At 43.1% G+C, this 23,269-nt stretch overlaps 1 protein-coding gene across 1 annotated transcript; it reads right to left on the bottom strand.

Moving 5' to 3' along the window:
• Window positions 1–485: 485 nt before the first annotated feature.
• On the bottom strand, window positions 486–21,395 carry igsf5b (immunoglobulin superfamily, member 5b; the record flags this gene model as incomplete). Its single annotated transcript, XM_079513753.1, has 9 exons — window positions 486–596; window positions 4,743–4,813; window positions 6,997–7,085; window positions 7,666–7,690; window positions 10,460–10,600; window positions 11,632–11,797; window positions 14,499–14,626; window positions 20,175–20,486; window positions 21,308–21,395. The coding sequence occupies 9 exons, from the start codon at window positions 21,393–21,395 to the stop codon at window positions 486–488; spliced, it is 1,131 nt and encodes a 376-aa protein (XP_079369879.1).
• Between the last annotated feature and the right edge of the window lie 1,874 nt (window positions 21,396–23,269).

Genomic DNA, 23,269 nt, shown 5'->3' with positions numbered 1-23,269 from the left:
TCGCTAGAAATGCCAAAACGCGGCGATGCACGTTTTTCATCGCTAGAAATGCCAAAACGCGACTATGCGCGTTTTTCATCGCTAGAAGAAGAAGGCCGCCAGTTGATATTAACCTGCAGGCCGCATTAAGTGAAGGTGGCCCCCAGGCCGCCAGTTGATATTAACCTGCGGGCCGCATTAAGTGAAGGTGGCCCCCAGGCCTTCTCCCTGTGATGTGGCCCCCTCAGTGGTTGTGGCCCTAAGCGACCGCTTATATTGCTTATGCCTAGAACCGGCCCTGCTGCTACCAGGGAAATTCTATTTATAAGTAGTAGTATTTATCTTTAAAAGTATTACTGATCTAAGTTGTATTCATCCTGAAACTGTGTTTTGATGTAGGTCATGAAACAAGGTTAATAATAACGTGAAACACATTACACAATAGAATAAGTGTTAGTAATTTAAAAGTCCAGTGGTGTCTTATAACAAACACCATATGTCCATATTCAGACTGTGGTCACTCTCCTGACGGTCTTGGAGATCTCCTCTCCCAGGTCCACCTGGGCTTGACTCTGAGAGTGGAGGGACAGGTTACTGGAAGATACAACATCAGGGGCCTGGAACATATAGATTAAAGTCTGCTTAGTGAGACAATTGTCTCTGTGTCAAATTAAGTTTTGAAAATATCTGCACCGAACATTTATTATCTTTTTTTCCTTCAATATAGCTGCCTGTGATTTGTGTTCAATTGATACATAACAATACCAATATTGATTCCGCTATGTGAATTATGGAATGGAGATCATCAGTCCTCTATCTACTCAGGAGCGCTGCCTGCAATTCTGTGCCTGCAATTCTGAATGTAATGCACAATCTATGTAAAGCACCTTGGATAAAGGTGCTATATAAATGCACCATTTACCATTTATTTTACCACCTTTGAGAGGGACCTGCTCCTGTTTGATTTATTTTATAGTAGTGATTCACAAAGCCTTTTTAAAGCCATATCCTATATAGATGGCCAACTCTTCCAGCAGCAGACTCAGAGAAACAAGGGTTCAGAATCTATTGAAATGTTCTCCCCAGCAACACCATGCACCTTTTAATTTTTTCACCCACTTTGAACCTGTGGGCATGTCATTAACATTTAGAATTGAATTTATGCGTCATGGTGCGAGGGGTTGTGAGCTTATAGAAGATGCTGCCTTCTGGTTGTATTGAGCCATGTCTTTGGACATCGTATAAACCCGTCTTGAAACAAAAAAAAAACATTACTTTACAGACACGGAGGCAGCACTGAACCTGTGACCTCGGCACAGAGACAATGCACATAATTGGAAAGAGAGGGCATAAACATGCAGTCTAAGATATTTTTCATATCCTTCCTGCTTTCATTATTAGGCACAAGGACACAGCACTAGACATCGACATGTTATCTAGGAATCAATGTGCCAATCGATGAATCATTTACGGGTCGGGTTTAGTCATTCCTTGGAGGCACAATTAGCTCCTCAACATTGACAGATTTACATTTGTCAAATACATTCCAGCAAAGAGCACAGAAAGCACCATATAGTATAGTCCTTGTACTGAACTACTATTTTATCTTAGTATATCCCTAAGATCTTGAAAAAGATGCTGCATGAGTGGCCTCCCCATGGCTCACAGACGTTTTCTTAATTTCTGCCTCATGTCTGCTAAAAAGTGTATACTACTGCTATGGAAAGGAAAAGAAGGTCCCAGTGTCAAAATGTGGCTAGCTGACCTGGTAAATACGTTGGAGGTGGAGAGGATACGATACTTTAAACTAGACCAAACTGATACATTTGATTTGATATAGCAACCCTTCATACAACATCTGGGATAAATCGCCAGCTATAACACTGCTGCTAAATGATGACCAAATATACTCTGTAGTCGCTGCCCCATTCTGGATCTCAGGGATTTAGTTTTTAGCGGTGTCTTTTTTGTTGTACGTTTTTCTTTTTTTTCTTTTTCTTTTGTATTGTTTTATGTATATGGGTATTAATCTTTTTCCTTTCTAGTACCCACCTATAGCCATATTACCCTGACGTGTTATTGTTACTGTCTGTCATGCATGTGTGTATGTACGTATGTATGTATATATGTAAAAAATAAAAAAAATGGCTATGTTTATTCTGTACACAGCTGTAGCAACCGCTCCCTACCTTTAATAAAAATAAATAAAAATATGCTGCAGACCTCTCAAAATAAATGAGTTAGGTTGATCCTTAAACTCCACTCCAGAACACATCCTCTCCCTGCTCTTTGTATTGGCCTCAAGTGGCTCAGAGAGGAGACACGGTATCACATATTAAAATGTGTATGGTTCACTGGATTATAAACAATGTGGTACACAAATATCTTTGCAATTATTTTTCTAGGGTCAGTGATATACACAGTTATTGCACCAGAGGAAGCTTCACTGACTTTGTAACAATGTAGATACAAAAGCTGTATGGGAAATAACTTGTTTTTATACTCCTGCAAGATTTAAACCTATTATTGTTACCATTAAGTATACCCAATAATGAGCTGGGTGAACAGCAGCTGGAACTAATTATAACCACACTTTATTCACGTTGCAGCGGGTTCTATATTTCCAATATTGTTATTGTTGTTTTAGCTGTTTTTATATTTTGAAACTGACTTTTTTGTCACTAAATACCGGTATGGATTATACAAACTTTATTATTTATACATTATACAATGTATTTGTATTTATTTAAATGTATTTTTATTGCTTTTCTCCCCTGCCACATTCCCCCATATGGCACGCACACGTGAGTTTGTGCTTGAAATGTACTGTAATTCTGCAAACTGTTAATAAATATTTCAATCAATCAATCAATCCTAAATTCGAAACGCCCTCCAACAACCAGTCCGTGGGCAGGAATGTCCCAGGCTGGACCACCAGAGGAAACAATGGCTTCTCGAACGCATGTGGTGTAAGACTTGTAGTGCCGCACATGCTCAGTTGCTCCTCTAGGCCGCACACAGAAGCCTGTGAACATAGACAATTCGTGCATAGATGTGCCATGTAGGCCTCAGGCCTCAAGCCTCAGGCCTGAGGTCTACCATATGTATAGTGACTCATAGGAATAGACTACGTGACAACCAGGAATAGTCTGGTGACCACCGGAGAGACGGGTGGCAGCCGGAAAGTAGACGGCACCCGGGAGCAGTATGGGTTGGCGCCCCAGCCTGTGTCTTCCGTGACGAAGAAGCCCAACAAACCCACGGTGAGGCCTTTAGGAGGGCCTGACAGTAGGCTCTCTTTACTCATATTATGAGTAAAGAGAGCCTACTGTCAGCTGTCCAGCAGTCCAAATATTATTAAATTCAATTTCAGAATGGTAGACCTGAGGCCTGAGGCCTACCATACCAGGCCTCAGGCCTGAGGCCTACGCCGCCTACCATTGCGTGGCACATCTATGCACGAAATGTCTATGTTCACAGGCTTCTGTGTGCGGCCTAGAGGAGCAACTGAGCATGTGCGGCACTACAAGTCTTACACCACATGCGTTCGAGAAACCCAGGCAATTGTCCCAGTCCACTCCTGCATTGCCACCCGGTGTCATATCGTTCTCCGTAGCGTGGCTGATCCTGTGGGTCCAAAATCCAGCCACTATTGTTCCGACAGCGGACGGACACACCGCTAGAAGGCCAGCTAGGTCCCACGCCTCTCTTCCCGGTAGCTGCTCACGGGGACCACCAGGCAGCAGTGGCTGTCGGTATACTCCATCGGTGAGCAGCCTTGTTGTATAGTAGCTTGTGATTGTGTTGAAGCACACAGTCCACAGAGGTTGCAAATGCATCTTAAATCTGCACCCACTACATTAACGGTGGTAGTTACAACGGAGCAGTTTAACGTCATGCTCAGGACAGGACATGCTTTTGCGCATGGCATTTCTAAACAATATGGACTTAAATTGAGTCTACTGAGTTCCTCCACTTATTTACTGTGGAATTTACTATTATGCAATGATAATACCACCCCCCCCCCCCACACACACACACACACACACACACACACACACACACACAAAGACACACACAGACACACACACAGTCACACACACGCACGCACGCACGCACGCACACACACACACACACACACACACACACACACACACACACACACACACACACACACACACACACACACACACACACACACACACACACACACACACACACACACACACACACACGCACACACGCACACACCCAATTGTACTGATAATCTGCCTTTATGAAATGTTTCTACTATGACTCTCTGAGTAGTAAATACTTTGAAGGTCAGCATTTAACCAATGTATCTAAAAAGCCTCAATGTTAAAATGCTAAAATCTCCATTCTCCCGTGGATTATGCTGTAATGGATACATGGGGCTGTCTGACATGGAGATGTCAAGCAGTGTGACAGCGGACCAGGAGCAGGCTGCTCTACGCTCCCCTCCTGTTCTCATCAATATGGGAGGAGGTGGCGGCGGCGTCTCCAGCTGCAGAATGATTGACTGACTGCATTATTCAGCTCCGGATTATCCCACGCACCTCTCTTTCTGTTTCTCTCTTTGCCTTTCACTCTTCACCCGCTGTCTCCCTTATCCTCCCTCCCTCCCTGCGTCTTTTCAATGCCCTCTCTCCCCGTTTCTGCGTTTCTTTCTCTCTAATATCCCTTCTCTTTCTCTTTCTTCCAGCCATGGTGCCTTTATTATGCTCTCTCCACTCTCCTCTTACCTTGTGGGTGACGGTGCTGACTGAGTCTGTCTGGCTGTAGGTCCCCCTGATGAGCTCATTGTAGGCAGCATCTGCATTGTGAGGAACAGAGACACTTAGCCCGACGTGACCTCGTCTCTTACCTCCATACAGCAGTGCTTCTCAAACTTTGTTTGTCCCCCTAAATTGATCCCTTTTGGACCCCCATCTGAAAAGGTTTTGTGAGAAAGAGACAAAATCTACAATCTGTAGAATCAGTGTAAAATAGGGTTGTGGTTAGACTGATTATGCTGGAGACCCCCTGGAATCATCTCAACGACCCCTATGGGTCCCCGAACCTTACTGTGAGAATCACTGCCACACAGTAACTGAACAAAAGAGCAGGCCTATCTGAACCAAACTGTACTGGATTACATGTCTGAGGAAAAAATTGAGGAACACTTGGGAACGTATCTTAGCCAAAAACCCTAACCCTAAACTCACTATTTAGGGATTTAGCATTTTGCAAGGGGCATTCCCAAAAGTTGCTATTTTTGGACACCAGCCTTATCCCTAAACACCTACCTGTTACAATATGCATAGGTGTGGTGGTTGTGGTTATGGCGGGTGTGGTTATGGCGTTACAATAATAAAACCTATCACCGTGCCAGCCTGCCAGATGCCATTGCCTTTATTAAGAGAAGACTGCGCAAGCCATTATCCCTAGTGCAATCTTACGCTCTCATCCCCCCATAATTGTAATCTGTTGTTTATTTCTTATATGCAATGGATTAATACAAACTGAATTGTGTACCGGGTTTGTAGTGAATGGCACCTCGTGGCACAAATTGTCTTATTTGAATAGACTATCTATCGTCTTATATAAACACAATTGACACAATGAATTATCCCTTCGCTAAATCCCACCCCAAAAAGCGATTGTCCAATGCCAATCCAAATAGTTTGTCAACTGTTGCTATGCAGGTCAAGGTTTAACCACCTCATAGCTGTCAATGTTATTTCACATGGCTGAATGAGGCCTGATGAACATGAAAACTCCTGTTGGGTGGTCGTTAAAAGTTGATTTCTCTGTCATTCCTCGTATTTCTAGTTTATTTAAATAATGTCATGAAAATTTGTCCAGTGCATAGCCTACTGCAGGCGTGGTTACTGCTGGTAACTGCTACTGAAATGTTTGATTATTTATATGGAGAAATCCTGTCATTTAAGATGCATCTCTATAGGGGAGAAGGACAGCTTGTCCTGTCTGCTCGCTGCTAACGTGCTTATTGGACAAGGACGGTTGGGGAGGGACTTAGTGAAGGGCTAATTCACACTTACTTCTGCTGATTATACTAAAATTAGTATCACAGAGAGTTGTGGAGAATTAGGAGACAAGGAGACCTCTGAATGTTGTGCCATTGTGCGCTCAGTGCCCAACTCCAGACATGTCCATTGCAGGTGCTCTCCCAAACAAATTTGCCTATAGCGGGTGGTTTTAGAATCGACTATTTGCTAGCAATTTTAGGGATAATACAACAACATGCCCACGGCCACACCTCCAGGCGCAAATAACGGAGTCGGCATATTGTATAGCACATAGTGCAGCTGTAAAATACCGTTTAGGGACAGCTAGTGCCAGCTGGGCTGCCTTGTGCGTAATTCACGGGTAGCGGGTAGTGCGGGTAAAGCATTAGCAAAGATAGGGCCCTTGGTTCATCTTACTACATAAACCCTAGTGTGATTCAGTGAATATAGAAGACATAAAAGTTCACATGTTGTGGTTTAGTGTAGATGGGAAAAGGAGGGGTCCTGGTGTAGACTCCTGCCCTGCGGGACTCCAGGCAAGGAACAGCATACAGGGTTTAGGTAATTACAGTAAGTAAAAAAAATCTGACCTAGATCTGCTATTTTAGCTATTTTGGACATTGGAAAATAGGGACACCAGGTTTGTTCCCAACTTGCATCATCTCCAAGTAGGCTGGTGCCCAACGGGCACAGGTCTAGTATACTATACTAGTGAAAGATATTTTCATCCATTTTGCCCGGAGATATTAGCCTGATATAAGCCTGTTTCTGTAATAATATACTATACTCTTACTTACTTAATAGCAATATGTTATATTGTTCAAAACGTTTATAAAATGTAATATAATACCATATATTTTTCTCTCTAAAACTGTATGCAGTATTCACTGACGCATGTATCATCAATTCAGAGATAGATAGATAGATAGATAGATAGATAGATAGATTTGTCTCCAAAATGAGGAATGACAGTGCATTGTTTTTATACCTGTGAGGGCCTCAGCAGAGTATCCCAAGTTGACGTTACCACCCGTTTCCTCAGCAACCGAGCCTCTCCCACTCACTGATTGGTTGAACCTGTGAAAGCCCAAAGGATTCGTCCAATTGAAAGGATAACCTTTACCTTGGATCATGCACAGCAACCTTGTCAGATATAATGCTATTTGTGAGTCCAACTGCAATAAACCAGAGTTTGTTCTTTTTTTCATTATATATGCACTTTTGAGAAGAATGAATGCCATCATTATTCATGCTATTCGCTTCAAGCCAACTAAACCGTTGAGTTCAATTACTGTTCAGTTGAAAGACATAAAACTTGATTTATTTATTAAAATGCTGACTACAAATGTATAACATATCAGCTTCTTAAAAGCACAGAACATTTATATCTGATGAAGTAGTTATAATAAGGAACTATCAAAGCTATGAATGACTTATGTGCATTTAACTGGGATTGATGCTGAATATAATGAACAAATGGAATTCTGAAGCCTAATACTCTGTTGCATGAATTTTAAAAATAGCACTATTCTCGACAAGGGACACCATCATGCAACAGAACACAACAGAACAGAACAAAATGTATTTTGCCAGCTTAAAAGCAGAAATATCCATGGCCTGTGTTGTTTCCAAATGAACATGGTCATTAGAGCCTTACCTTATAGCTTCGATTTGACTTGATTCTGAAAATTAAAAAAGACATGAACCTTGAGCATGTGATCATGAGCATTAGAAGTGATCAATCACCGATTTTAATATTCTCATTGCACTGACCACAGTATCAATATGCTACAGTAATACAAAAGCTGTAAAAGCCCCAGCCGTTATTAGTTTTGGGTCCTGAACTTAACTAATGCCACTGCCCCGGGTCAGTTCTGAATTCTACAGCAGAAGCCGGTGCAGATTGTTAATGAGTTTTATCACCTCATCAGGCTTTTTGGTTTTGCCCAAGGACCTCCTGTCAACAGTGAAAAGACAACAATAACAATGGTGCAGATGGCATGCTTTGCCCCAGGTGGACATAAACCGTTATTTCTACAGGGAGGAATATATGTTATGTTTAAACATTGCTGACATGTTGTCCAAATTAATATAATGACCATATTTTATCCTCATTATTATTTCCACAATAATTATCTCTACCAAGCCGATGGCCAAGAGTGGAGATTTTAGTTTTCACATATGTGTCTGTTTGTTTGTTTGTTTGTTTGTTTGTGTGAGTGAGACCGCAGCTATTGGCTCACATCTCTACACCTATCAGCATCATATTTCATGTCTGCCAGTAGGCCAACGAAGAAAACTCACTGACGTTTGTAGTTGCATATAGCAATCATTAGTACACTGGATGTCAAGTGGGGTCTGGGGACCCCCAGGGGTCCTTGACATTCCATTGTACACTCTCAGAGTTAAATGAACACTGAAGATAATGACTGTGTGAAGTACCAGAGAGGTCACACCTGCTACAGGACTGTATGATAATCCCTGAGCTCCAAATTGAGGCTGAGATTTACACTGGTCTCAAATCAATCCCAGGGATTACGGTTGGTTCTAGATACATGACTCAAGGCCTTTTTATTATCAAAGCCAAACAGGTCCCAACTTCTACTCGTACAATATCCATCCACACTCTTCACAACAGATACCTTCATTCATCCCCTTTCTTTCTTTCTTTCTTTCTTTCTTTCTTTCCTTCTGTCTTTCTTTCTTTCTTTCTTTCTTTACTAGTGCAATACCCGTTACCATCAGAGTACTTGGGTGACAGTCTGGAGCCATGTTAAACTTCATATGGGACGACTGACCCATTCGCGGGCATCAGGCTGGCCAGCACCGGTTTAGGTCAGTGACATCAAACCGTTATCAGAGTCCTGCCAGTCTATCGGGCCTGAAACACCAAATTGATTCTATCCGACTATTACAGACTGCGTCGATGATCAGACTGTTAGACGTCCCGTGTTAAAAGGTGTTAAACGTTGCTCCTGCACACACCACACAGACAACAGCTGACACATAGTTCACATCACTTTTCTGTGTCTCTGTGAGAGGGAATAAATCCTGAACACACCCTGCAGTTGGCATGGGTTTTACTTGTCTATCTGACAAATTGACCTTGAGAGTAACCTGATGACGATTTCAGCCACAGACACTAATCTATGGCCTGACAGCCTGACCGACAGTGGCTTGGTGTTTTGCATCTCTATCTCTATATCGCATCAGGCACAGCCACAGACAGACTTGAACTTCATAGAGTAGATTTAGTTGTGGTCCTTCTTGCTTACCCGATTCCCAGACTGAGGCTAGAAAGTAACTGAAAGCACTGGTCATGTTATAATTTTGTTTTTTTATTTCGTAGCTATACTTGTTCACATACCATTTAACCTACAGACCATCCAACACCCTGAATGCCCGGGGTTATTTAATCCATGAAATCATAGCGCCCAGCGATTTATAGCAGCGGAGCACTTTTACAGACGGACCGGATGTTATCCCGGATGTGGCTGAAGCAGCTAGATGTAGCCATAGAGTGATAAAAGGAGACCGAACCGGAGCGTTCACTAAATTTGGTGTCCAAAATACGGAAGTGAAAACGGGTGCTCAATGTTAAAGCCCAGCTGCACGGGGTTTCCTCGTCATAACTCCACGGGTCCGCCTGCAGTCCCCGTTCTTACCACTAGGGCCGAGCGCTTCAACTTTGGATAGCCTTACTGGGGGCTTGGATGTAGCCAAAACACTCTAGAGGCGATCGACAACAACGGGAGGTATGATTAATTCTACCGCGACTAGCGATGGGACCGCGGTGGGCCGTCTAACACATAATCTTTGCTTAGAATTGGACGGAATGATTTAGATCAAGAGTTATTAACGTTTTAAAGATTTTCGGTCTTGTCGGCTAAACAGCCTGTGGAGCGATGCGATCGGTTTTGATATCAATAATATCCGTCCTTTTGATCAATCTCCGCCCTGGGTGCTAGGTGTTACTAATTGAAAGGGCGGAGAGCTTCGTCTTACTTCGCTTATTTGACAATCACAGTGTTGTTATTTTTGAAAGAATTTAATAATTTTCACCTATAATGAAGATACTGTAGGAATGGCAAGCAGTTTGAAAGTGGCTCGGCTACCACCGCAAAAGAAATAGAAAGAGAGAGAGAGAGAAACTGAGAGAGAGAGGTTGGGAGGGGGAGAGAGAGAGAGAGAGAGAGAGAGAGAGAGAGAAAATAAGCTGAATTCAAGGTTTCTGCTGACAGCCAATGTTCTATCTTTGTTTCAAACAACTAAAAAAGAACTGTGAGTCCTTGTTGAATGTCATCGAGGGGCAATGCCAAGTCACTGTATGCCTGACTTCTTTATTATACTTTAATCACCGGTCCTGCCAAATAAAATGGTTGGGGGGAGGTGGATTTATATCTTTCTCTTAGTTGTGTAAATTAAAAAAGCTGAACAAAAGATCTACCTACTAGCTTGTCCAGTCAGTCTTTGGAGGAGGACAATGCCGATGCAGAGTGCAGAGAGCAGCAGCAGGACAATAGCGGCCAGGGTGGCTGTGACTGCCAACAGGACAGTGCAGTCTTCTCCCTCCTCCTGCAGCACCTCTGCCACTGCAAACGCAAGGTCACATCATTCTTTTACTGAACAAGTGCTGAAACACTGCTGCTGGCACACACTTACGAGACACTGTTGTACAACAAATTATAAAGGTTGCACCCGTAGAGATGCACGATTATGGCCAGAATTGATTATCACGATTGTTCTGATCAATATCGAGATCACGATTATTTATCAAGATTATTTACTGGGAAAATAAATGTTTGTATTAATTGTCACATAAACATAACCCTGCTTTCACATTCATGTTGCTACTGTACTTTTCTTTTTATTATTCAAAATAAAATTCTTCCTCCCACTGTAAATTCTGTGCATCTCAGAATGAATACCAAAACATAACACTAAATTAAATCAACAGTGCATTTCACTTTTACATTCTTGCTAATTAGACAATCATGTTCATTTAATTGTGGGAAGCCAAAATCATGAGCACTATTACAATTAGGTTGTAGAGAAGGTTATATAGGTTCCTCCTATGGTAGGGGCGAGCTCAGAGGCGTATCTACAATAAGGCGAGGGCAGGCGTCCGCCTGTCCAAATCCATTTCTGGCCTGGCCAAAATCCATACAATGAGATAAAAGAGGACAAAAACAAGACCTGAGAACTATTAAAATAGACAGTTGATTGGCCGTTGCAGTAGAGCGCGACCCTCAATCACCAATTGGAATGTAAATGCCAGCCTTTCAGCCTTTGTATCCTACTCGTCTAGCAGGTATATCTCTTTGAAAACCTTTAGTGCTACGATTGTGCGAGGGGAGACGACAATTAACATATCTTGCCTGGCCAAAACGTAATTCCTGGATACGCCACTGGGCGAGCTACTAAAGAAAGAAAGAAAGAAAGAAAGAAAGAAAGAAAGAAAGAAAGAAAGAGTGGTGTCAATAAAGAAATGAATAAACTGGATCTGCATAGTTTGACAGCACTACTGTGTGTGCGTGTGTGTGTGCACATGACATACAATGTGTGCATGTGTGGAATGTAGACCAGTGCAGGTCTTGCTGTGCTTATTAGAGAGTACTCTCACCCACGGTGAGGCGAACGCCACTGGTCAGAGGTTGATGAAGAGCAGACACAGAGGCCAGACACTCCACATGAGAGCTCTCTGCTGCATGCACGCCGAGGCTACTGTTCACACTGAAGAGGCCGTCTGCAGACACTTCACTGCTGACGTTGTATTCACCCTCATCCACCTCCACACCGTAGGCAGACAACACAGTGCACGATGGTTAGAATAACAGCATGACGTTGTATTCACCCTCGTCCACCTCCACACCGTAGGCAGACAACACAGTGCACGATGGTAAGAATAACAGCATGACGTTGTATTCACCCTCGTCCACCTCCACACCGTAGGCAGACAACACAGTGCACGGTGGTTAGAATAACAGCATGACGTTGTATTCACCCTCGTCCACCTCCACACCGTAGGCAGACAACACAGTGCACAGTGGTTAGAATAACAGCATGACGTTGTATTCACCCTCGTCCACCTCCACACCGTAGGCAGACAACACAGTGCACCATGGTTAGAATAACAGCATGACACATGTTGAGTATGACAAACAGTTTTACAGCATTAAGCATGTTTAGCATGAAATGTGCCAATGATACATTTGCAGTGCTATGACCACTGACAAGTGCTCCTGTTAGATAATTTTGTGTCAACTGAGGTACATTAAGGGCTTGAGAGGTTTCAAGTACATTAGCTATGAAACACTGACAATTCCACATTAATTGATTTAGAAAAACATCACACGTGAAGTGAAGTGAGGGGCGATTTTATCATCATACATCAATCAAAATACGTGCTCCAAACACATTCCGTGCTCAAACACACCTACACAAATGAGAAATCCAAAACTATTATAATCTTGGTTGACGGTGGTAAGGTTTTTCTCCAGTGTGGAGACGCAGGTGTGACTGCAGGTGACCTGACTGATTGAAACTCTTGTCACCCTGTTTGCAGCGGTATGGTTTTTCTCCAGTGGAGACGCAGGTGTGACTGCAGGTGACCCAACTGATTGAAACTGTTTACAGCGGTATGGTTTTTCTCCAGTGTGGATACGCAGATGTTTCTGTAGACTATCTAACACTCACTGAAACTCTTGTCACACAGTTAACAGTGGTATGGTTTTTCTCCAGTATGCGTAGGTGATTCTGTAGATTAGCTAAATGGTAAATGGTAAATGGTGCATTTATATAGCGCCTTTATCCAAGGCGCTTTACATAGATTGTGCATTACATTCACCCATTCACACACACATTCATACACCGATTGCGGCAGAAGCCATGCAAGGTACCAACCAGCACATCGGGAGCAATTTGGGGTTCAGTGTCTTGCCCAAGGACACTTCGACATGTAGACAGGAGGAGCCGGGATTCGAACCGCCGACCCATGGATCATTGGACGACCTGCTCTACCTCCTGAGCCACAGTCGCCCCTAACTGACTGAAACTCTTCTCACATTGTTTACAGCGGTATGGTTTTTCTCCGGTATGCGCTGGTGTGCCTCCAGATGACCTAACCTATTGTCACACGGCGGCGGTGGCGGCGGCGGTGGCTCAGGGGTAGAGTGCCTGGATGGGAACCGCAAGGTTGCCAGTTCGAACCCCGGGCTCCCCCAGAGTTACTGTCGAAGTGTCCTTGAGCAAGACACTGAACCCCTAATTGCTCCCGGTGTGCTAGTTGGTACCTTGCATGGTTTCCGCTGCCATCGGTGTATGAATGTGTGTGTGAATGGGTGAATGTAATGCACAATCTATGTAAAGCGCCTTGGATAAAGGCGCTATATAAATGCACCATTTACCATTTACCATTTACACTGTTTACAGAGGTGGATTTTCTTTCCTGTGAAACTCAGCCGACGTGTCTTTACGTCTACCGCATGTAACAGTTTACATGCTTGGTAAACTGTTGACAACGACTGTCACATTTTGGTCCATCCGTGACTCTAAACAATAAAGAGACAATATGACGTAATGAGGCACATTATGACGTACATTTTCCCTTCATTGTCAATGGCGTTTACAAAACAAACATTGAACTAAAGACAATCATTAAACCTATAGGAGGCGCCCCTCAAAAACACACTTGTGTGAAGTGAGGGGCGCCAATTGTGGCTGCCACATGACATCACTGCTTAAAGCAAACATTAAAGGTCCATAGACTTGGCTGGGGTCCTATTTTTTTAGCGGCCTGTGCACAGCGTCTGTATGAGCACGGAATGTGGGCGCTAGCCCATACAGCTTTTGTCCCCACACGTCTCATATTTGCCATTGACAATGAAAGGAGAGATTAGGTCATATGTCTGTCAAATATTACATACATCTGTGGCAACACAAACATTAAATTCCATTGACAATGAAGGTCATATGTAGACGAGCAAATCCTAACCCTAACCAATCACATAAATTCAGTTGTTCATGAGATGATGTAGGATGATGTATAATGATAAGAGCTCCCCTCACTTCGGTGTGATTTTTAAACATTAAACATTAAAACGTTAAAAGTCCATAGACTTTGCTGCCACATGACATCACGAGTGGTGCTGTTAATTAGTTTTTTTTTCAAACAACTTTGTTCCATAGACTTGGCTACCACATGACGTAATGTTTTGAAAGATGCTGCTGCTGCTGCTGATGATGATGATGATGATGATGATGATGATGATGATGATGATGATGATGAAAACCTTTAGCTTTTTTGCCTCGTATCTCATACATGAAAATTCAACATGGGAACAGGAATGTACCGTAATAACATTTCAATTTTATCCCACTGATGCACTGTATTTTGTTCTGATTTATCAAAATACCTAAAACAGGAAATTAATATTATACTGTATGATGAATGGGAGGTTCCAGGGCGTATGATTGATGTTGATGTTTTACCTCTATGTCATTCAGCAGCCACACCAGCGTGGGGTTTGGGTACCATCCTTCTGCTTGACACTCAAAGAGGAGCCACTCGTCCCTCAGAGCTGTCCTGTTACCCCCCAAGACTTCCACACTGCCCCTCTCTGAAAGAAAATAGCAAAGTTGACGTGAGCAAGCTCTGAAGACTTTAGAGAAAGAATTATATAAAATAAATAATAATAATAAATAATCTCATTTAATTTCAAATCTAATTAATTCGGCTAGTATCACTATTTTCTGGGCATTTTGCAACAGAGGCTATGGATATTTGGGGGTCCTTTCCATGTAAATGTGAATTTCATCAAAAGAGACGCTTTAAAATGCATGCACTTTTGTGCCTATGTACCCTAAAATGAACAGAGCTTCTTCAGTTGAGCCCGTTCACTTGCAGAGGACAGATTGCACTCCTCCCACAGTGATTGATCATCTGTCTTAAAGTCTCAACTGGCTAACAAATGCCTCTCTCTTCCCCCTCTATCTCTCTGCCAGCCAAATAAGCCACTTAGAGGCCTGGGTGATATATCTCATATGTGAAGTCTATTGTCTGTCAGACTGAAAGGCAGTGGATGCAACAGACAATTGCTATAGACAGAGAGATAATTACGGAAGCTTCTGCGCTTTTGTCTAACCAAATGACATGTCTGTGTTGATTTAGGCAAAACGCCCTGGATGCTCTGTGTGTGTGTTATTGCCTGCCCCACATTACCCCGAGGAGGCCTCCATTTGATGTCTGATTCATCATCATGATGAAGATAATGATTCACTTAACGGTAGCTTCCTATTCTGAAACACCCTGGCTCAACTAAAGGACATTCACCAGAACATCTGAAGTGCTACCCTTACAGGTCTAATCCTATACTTAAATTAACAGTCAGGACTTTTGTAGTACTAGTCTTAGCTCTGCTCTTAGCAAATCTCGATGCCAGCGGGCAAAGGTTGGAGGGGGACCAACCGGCCCATTTGCATCGTCCGATGGAGGGCTGACTCTGGCCAATCACTGCTGATTGATACATCTGAATAGAGATAGGCACTCATTACAACCTCAGCAACTCTGCGCCAACCCACCCCAAAAAGGTCCATAAGTGATTCTCAGGAATAAGGTCTCCTAAGGTTCTGTTAATCACAGGCACAGGAAAGTCCTGCCCCCTTTGGGCTGCGGCAGCGACATGAGTCTCTGTGTGTGTGTGTGTGTGTGTGTGTGTGTGTGTGTGTGTGTGTGTGTGTGTGTGTGTGTGTGTGTGTGTGTGTGTGTGTGTGTGTGTGTGTGTGTGTGCGTGCGTGTGCCTATACAGGGGAGTGAGGGGCACCCACCCCCTCTCCGTCCCCCGCTAATGGCAGTGATTCGTCAGCAGAAGCCCTCGGAGGGGAAATTGCTGCGTTGAGTGCGACGTTTAATCTGGGAGAGGTAAAGGCTTCTGCTCTGATGAGTTCTACACGCTTCTCTGCTGCATTGCTCTTGTGTGTGTGTCGTGTGGGGCACAAGCACATGTGGGTGTGAATTATTCTGATTATTATTCATTCATTATTCTGCTCATTATTCTCATGAGTAGCAGCATAGCCCAATCACTGAAGGAAAAATCCTTAGTGATCATTTAACCCCCAAGGTAGTACCCCATTTGTACTCTCTTGGGAGTAAAAGTTTGGCATTATTCCATTTCTTTTTAATGTTTTTTTTGTGGCTTGCGCCTTTTATTTTTATATTTTTTATGGAGGGACAGACAGTAGGCTGACAGGAGATGGGGAGAGAGATGGGGGGAAGACATGCAGTAAAGGCCGTCGGGATCGGGAGTCGAGCCCGCGGCACACTGCCAGACTGGATTACCAGCCAAGGTGCCTGGACCACTGAGCCATGGCCCAGGCCTCCATTTTGTTTTTAATTTAACCGTTATTTATGCAGGTAATCTCATTTAGACCTCATTTTTAAGAGACCTCACCTCAGGGTATGTAGTTAACATCCGTTTTTGTGAATCTGTGATGTGAGCACGCCTTCTGTGTGCTCACATCTAGCGCCACGCATCAACAAATAAAAAACTCGACTTCCCATCATGCACCTGTAACCCAACATGCCTTGCACTGCATCGACGCGTGTGTCACATAATCAACCATAGCCAATCGAAAGAAGGAAACACAGCCGTCCACTTCCTATTTCTGCGCCATTTTAAAACCCTTTTTTCTCTGAATCTATAGGCTGCATCCGTGGTAATTGAACAGAATGCGGACGTTGTGGGATAATTTCTGCTGTGTGGAGGTTACAATATTTACGCTTCTGAAGAGAAATATACTTTATTAGACGGACAGAGTTAGAAATAGCGGATTTCAGAAACGGAAAATGCAAAAGCTAGGTTGAAAAGGCAGAGGTAAAGTGAGTGACATCAGAGCACAGGCGTAAACCGCACTTCCGCATACTCCGCGTACGTCATGGTCTATGTCTTGGCCACCTGATTGTGAGCACTAAATGTGAGCAGCCTCTCTCAATTGTAATATAAGATGTTAAACATGCAGTGATTTTACTGTGTACGTGTACGTTTACACAGCATGTCAATGTGCACCTCGTGACCTTCCCACTGTCACTCCACCTCACATGCACTCCCCTTTGATATAAAGTATATGCCACTGTGCACCTCCCCACTGTTATTATCCTCCTCCTCACATTCACGCCCCTTTGTATGTAGTATTGTGTTATTTTTTACTTGCCAACCCAAGTCTATGGACTTTAATGTTTAGTGCACTAAATGATGATGTAAGATGTCATGTGGCTGATATAAATACAGTGGGCGTGTGCGATCTTTATGCTATGTTGATGAATTGAATATAGGATGAAACAATGGAAACAATTAGTCCTCACTATCACCTCCTCCTCCGCCATTGCTGCACATCCACACAAATAGCCCATACACGAGAAGAAACCGTGTTAGTGTGTTAGTGTTAGTTGTGCATGTGCATGTGCATGTCTTTGCTAACATCCCAAATACACCTGATGTTGTTTTTGTTGACAACAGTCACAAGGAGGTCCTGATTCTGGAGGTGGGCTGTGCCTTTGATTTGTACATGGACCAGGCATTTCAAGATAAACATTCTAGGGGTTTCTTTTTGTCTGTTCTTTCTTTCCTTTTCTTCCTTTAAAATTCTTCCAATTTATAACCTGCTCTTAAAACTTGGGTATCGATGTAGATTTTGCCATACTGATATTTGGAAGCCTGGGCCATGTACATAAACTGGCCTAACAATCGCTGGCATGACAAAGAACAAACAACTTGCCAAATGCTGCTCTGTTTCGGCTGTTATAGGCAGTTTGTTGCTGTGGAGGAGAAGGTGCCATGTCATTTGTTATCAACCCTGTTATATTTGTTTTCCTGTAAAATTAATTGTAATTTGCGGATTCAAATAAAGAACTGTGTGTGTGTGTGTGTGTGTGTGTGTGTGTGTGTGTGTGTGTGTGTGTGTGTGTGTGTGTGTGTGTGTGTGTGTGTGTGTGTGTGTGTGTGTGTGTGTGTGTGTGTGTGTGTGTGTGTGTGTGTGTTCAAGAGAGGGGGCTTCAGGAGTGAGAGTGCACGCGTGGGCGTATTTACATCCCATTCACATTGGACAATTAAGTCAGGGACATGGCGAGGGGGACATGGCGAGGGGGACTGCGCGGGGAGTCAGCCGCCTGCCGCAGATTTGTGGCTCTCCTCCAACCGTATATTTGCGCCCGCAGTACACAAATCACAGGCAGAGTTGCTGACTGTTAACTGGGCAAGCCAAGATGTGCGAGTAATTCAAAGGCTGTGTCAGGCCATCGAGATCCTGTGCATCTCGTCTCGGCTGCACAGCTTGATCCTCTGTACGTACTGTTAATGGCCCCATACGTCAATGTGGATGTGTGTCTTTGGAGGCCCTCTCTCTAGTCTAATTTATTGGAGGCAATGGGTCATTGCCTTTGTTGCCTCTCATTTTTGCAGTGAAGACATTTCTTGGGTTTGTTTTGTTTTTTCTTTAGCTGAGCTTTCAGTTTAGGGACTGTATTGGGGAAATTAGCTGAATAATAAGGTCAGAGAAGGCACAGGTCGAAGCATGTGAGCGAAAAATCATTAAGCATTGAATGAGTTGTCACCTGTTTTGATACATGCCATTCCCATAAGAGCTCTGGCTGTGCTGCGTCAGTATAGCCAATATTTTTATGTTCCCCGCATAGGGACCATAAAATGTCTAATCAAACTGTCTACACCGGGCCTTAGGCTCAAATATTTGTCCTTATTTCTGAAGTAATAAGTGCATTTGTACATATACGTTAATAATAATGTTACCCAATATTATACCCACCACAACTTTGGCTGTTATAAACAATATACACTGAATTATCTGACTTTGAATTTCCTCAGAAGTGGTTAATTTCTTTTTCTCTCTCTCTTGAAATTACTATCAAGGAATGTTTAGCCAGACAGGCTGCATAAAATGCTGGTCTAAAAAGGCATATAGCTTCCAAACAGATTGACTACACAACACCATGAAACTTAAGGCTTTCAACTCAGAAATAACAACCCCAGCAGAACTGCATTCTCATCAGCAGTCTCCACACTGCGTCTCCCATTTGGCACAGTGTCTGCATAATGTACAATAAATGATAGAAACACAACAAAGCTTCAGAGAGATTAACTACACTACTAGCCATTAGCAACCATTAGCAAGTCCAAAAGGAAAGCATTATTTCTACATTTGTTTAATATACGCTAAAGTGAAAAGCTATAGGTGTATTAGGAAGAGAGGAGAGGAGAGGAATGGACAGGAGAGGGCTATCTGGGGGACCATAGCAGCAGCATATAAATCTTTCTATGCTTCCTGACTGGCATCAGGTCCAGTGCCGTCAATTTGTTATTTATATCTGGACCCGGATCGATCCCATCCCACAACCCCCCCCTAACTGGCCTCAACAATATCATAGGACCTATTCAAAAATGCCTGAGCAGCAGTTCTCCTACCAGAACAGACAGGCAAAAAGAACTTAATCCCTGATATACACCTGGGTCCATTTATGTACTCTGAATGCTGCTGTCGTTTGTACAGGAAAGTTGTGCAGAATGTACAAGCCCACCTACATACAAATTGCAACAAGAAGCAGCCAATTAAGACAAGAACAGCTTCAAGGCTGGAGGCAAAGCATTATGGGTTTGGTTTTTATTGCCTCTGTGTACTTTAGTGCCTACATGTGTACATTAAGAGTGTGGGCGGTTGACATCACAGCTGCTATCAACTTTTGTTTATTCCGTCTCATTTTACCTGCATGGTGTTGTTCATGTGTTCAAGGTTGGATTCTGCATGTTTCTGCACTTTCGCTCTGCAGTTGTTTTCAAGACACTTTCCATCTGCTTTGTTTTCTTAGCTCAGTGTGTGTGTGTGTGTGTGTGTGTGTGTGTGGTTTTTAGCATACTTTTGTTTGTGAGAACAACTCTATCCTTGAGAGAATCTAGCTCTGCAGAAGGTAATTGAAAAATCCCTTTACAGTCGCACTATACAGTTGCTGTTTGTCTTCCTGACATCGCACAGTGAAAAAGCCAGCTACACAAACACGCGCGCACGCGCACGCACGCGCGCACACGCGCACACACGCACACACGCACACACACACACACACACACACACACACACACACACACACACACAAAAAGCACAGACCTTGTACAAGCAGCATTGCTGTTTTCTGCTGGACATTCTGGAGGTCACAGGTCACCTGCCCTTGGTGGCTCCTCTCCGTGTTGCTGAGGACAAACAGCCAGCTAGCTCGCTTAGGGGTGGAGCGGTTCTCTGCCTTCACGTTGGGGTTGTTGGAAGGCAGGGCACCATGCTCCCTGGACACGGTCAGCACGGAGGCCCCGTTCACCATCCACACCATCACGGTCCACTGCTCAGAGGTGCTGCAGGTATACCGGGCCTCCTCGCCACGCAGGACCGCCAGCGTTCCGGGCTCCAGATGCACCTCAGCCTCGACTGTTAAATATGGGCATTATCAGATTCAGTTTTATTGTCCCTTCCATAATACACACTACAAAAAAAGAGACAAGGGCAAAAAAACAAAACAAGGAGAGAGAAAGCATAGTAAAATAAGGAAAAACAAACAAAAAAAAGTATTAATGCATTCGAAGTAGGGATGTCCCGATCACGTTTTCTTATTCCCGATCCGATTCGGGTAATTTGATTTTGAGTATCTGCCGATACTGTTTTTTCCGATATTAATATTTTTATACACACTTATGCCAAAATTACTAAGTTACAAAATTACAAAATTATTAAGTCTAATATCATGCTAGTTTGGCCATAATATTGATACTAGGGATGTCCCGATCACGTTTTTTTCTTCCGATCCGATTACGATCATGTGATCAGATCGGGACAACCCTAATTCAAAGTTAAGTGCAAAATAATAAACTTATAATAATAAACTTTATTTATATAGCACCTTTCAAAAGCAAGTTTACAAAGTGCTTCACAACACAAATTAGATTACAACAAATCACAAAAGCAAAAAACACATGAGTATTAAAAAAAAAAAGAAAGACAGAGCACAACCAATTTAAATTTAAGACAAAAGCAATCAAATGAGCACAAGCATTAGCCAAAGGCTCTAACAAAAAGGCATCCTATAAAAATTAGTCTTTAGGAGAGTTTTAAAAGTGCCCAGTGAGATATAGCCTGTCTAATTTCCAATGGAAGTTGATTCCACAGGTGAGGGGCCCTTATAACAAAAGCTCCTTTTAACAAAAGCTCCTAGACTCGGAACCTTCTGTTCTGAGTCTAGCCGTGGTGGTCACCTTGTGGAGCAGCTGATCTGCCGATCTGAGGTTGCGGGTAGGTGCATAGGGGGCACGAGGTCAGAAATATAAGCAGGTGCAAGGCCATTCCGTGCTTTAAAAACAAATAATAATATTTTAAAATCTGATCCAAGGGCCACAGGTAGCCAATGGAGTGAGGCCAGGACCGGGGTAATATGGTCATATTCTTTGGTTCTCCTAAGAACCTTATAGCTGCAGTATTTTGGACCAGTTGGAGGTGATTTATTGCGGTTTGAGGAAGGCCTGAAAATAGGGAATTGCAGTAATCCAGGTGGTTATGTGACGAAGGCGCGGATAACGGTCAGGGCATTGGAAAAAGAGAGGAATTATGTGATTTTATAGATACTCCTTAGTTGGAAGATGGCAGATTTGGTGATGTTGGAGAAGTGTTTTAAGTCAGAGTCAAAAATTAGCACTGGAGGCCCTGGGCTTCTAACAGCTGGGAAACATTGTTTCTATTGTTTAGCATGAGGAAATTGTTTGACATCCAGGATTTTATGGCAGTGAGACAGTTCATTAGTGGGGTGAGAGGGGTGGGTGAAGTGAGTGAGGTTGTGTGTAATGGGTCAATGGATAAATAAATTTGAGTGTCATCGGCATAGAAATGGAAAGAGATGTCAAAGTTCCGGATGATTTGGCCTAATGGGAGCATATGAATAGAAAATAATAGAGGACCCAAAATGGAACCTTGTGGAACGCCACAGGTTATGTCTGCCGGGCTGGAGGACACATTCCCAGCGGCAACCGTGAAGGTTCTGTCACTCAGATACGATTTAAACGACTCAAGTGCTGGGCCAGTCACACCCACCACATTTTCTAATCTTTCAATTAGTATGTTGTGGTCGATTGTGTCAAATGCGGCCGAAAGATCTAATAGCACTAATACCATGTTCAAGCCAGCATCCGAATTCATTCTAATATCATTTAAAACTCTAAGAAGTGCCGTTTCGGTACTGTGATGTGCTCTAAAACCTGATTGATACCTCTCAAAAAGTCATTTATAAAAGTTAAACGTTGGGAGTAAACTATTTTCTCAAGGGCTTTGGAGAGAAATGGTAGTTTCGATATTGGTCTGAAATTATTGAGGTCGTTGGTGTCCTTTTTTTTTTTTTTTTTTTAAGTGGTTGAACAACAGCCGACTAGGTACAGTACTAATCAAAAGTGCTATTGATGTTGGTTTTGGTTTTGGCAACTTTTGGGGGCAGTATATAGCGAGCGTGTTCAGGGTTGTGGGGGAAGAAACTGTTGGACAGCCTGCTGGTGCTTGCGCGGATGCTCTTGAACCTCCTACCAGATGACATGATTGCAAAGAGATGCTGGCACAGCAAAAGCTGGAGTGCTAAATGAACTGTAAAGGTAACCCAGTAACTTTTACACTCTCGAGAGTTAAATTAATACCCAGGATTTCAGAGACACAGTAATCATTGGATTTCTTTCTATATTTTCAACTAGGGACAGCTGCTTGTCAAGAGTGAGTTAAGAGTTAGACTTTGTATGAAATGGAGCGTAATACATAGTTGAATGTTATTTGCACACAAAGTTGCTTCCACAAGACACTAAGCTAAACTGAGTGAGCACTCACTTCCTGTCAAATAGGCTCTCCAAAAAAGAAAGAAGGGGAAAAGGGCTCTGTGCACTATGCCACTTCTAGATGACTGCATGACTGAGAAAGAGAGTTAACTGAGATAGAGAAAAAGGAAAGTGAAAGAAAAGTGAGTGAATTTGACAGATTAACAGGATGAAGAGGAAAAAAAGGAATGAGGCAGGAAACTGGTACACTGCCTGTCAGGAAGAAAACAAGAAAAAGATGTAAAAAATCTAAAAGAGAATGGGCAGAATGGGCAGGGGAAATAACTGGACATGTGAGTGTGTCAGAGAAAGAGAGAGGAAGAGAGAGAGACAGGCAGACAACCTTAGAGAGATGCGGTCTACATTTTGTCC

Source organism: Electrona antarctica (genome assembly GCF_951216825.1).
Source record: "Electrona antarctica genome assembly, chromosome: 11".
Lineage (NCBI taxonomy): Eukaryota > Metazoa > Chordata > Actinopteri > Myctophiformes > Myctophidae > Electrona > Electrona antarctica.
The sequence above is the reverse complement of the archived record's forward strand: the minus strand, read 5'-3'. Positions and strand labels throughout refer to the sequence as shown.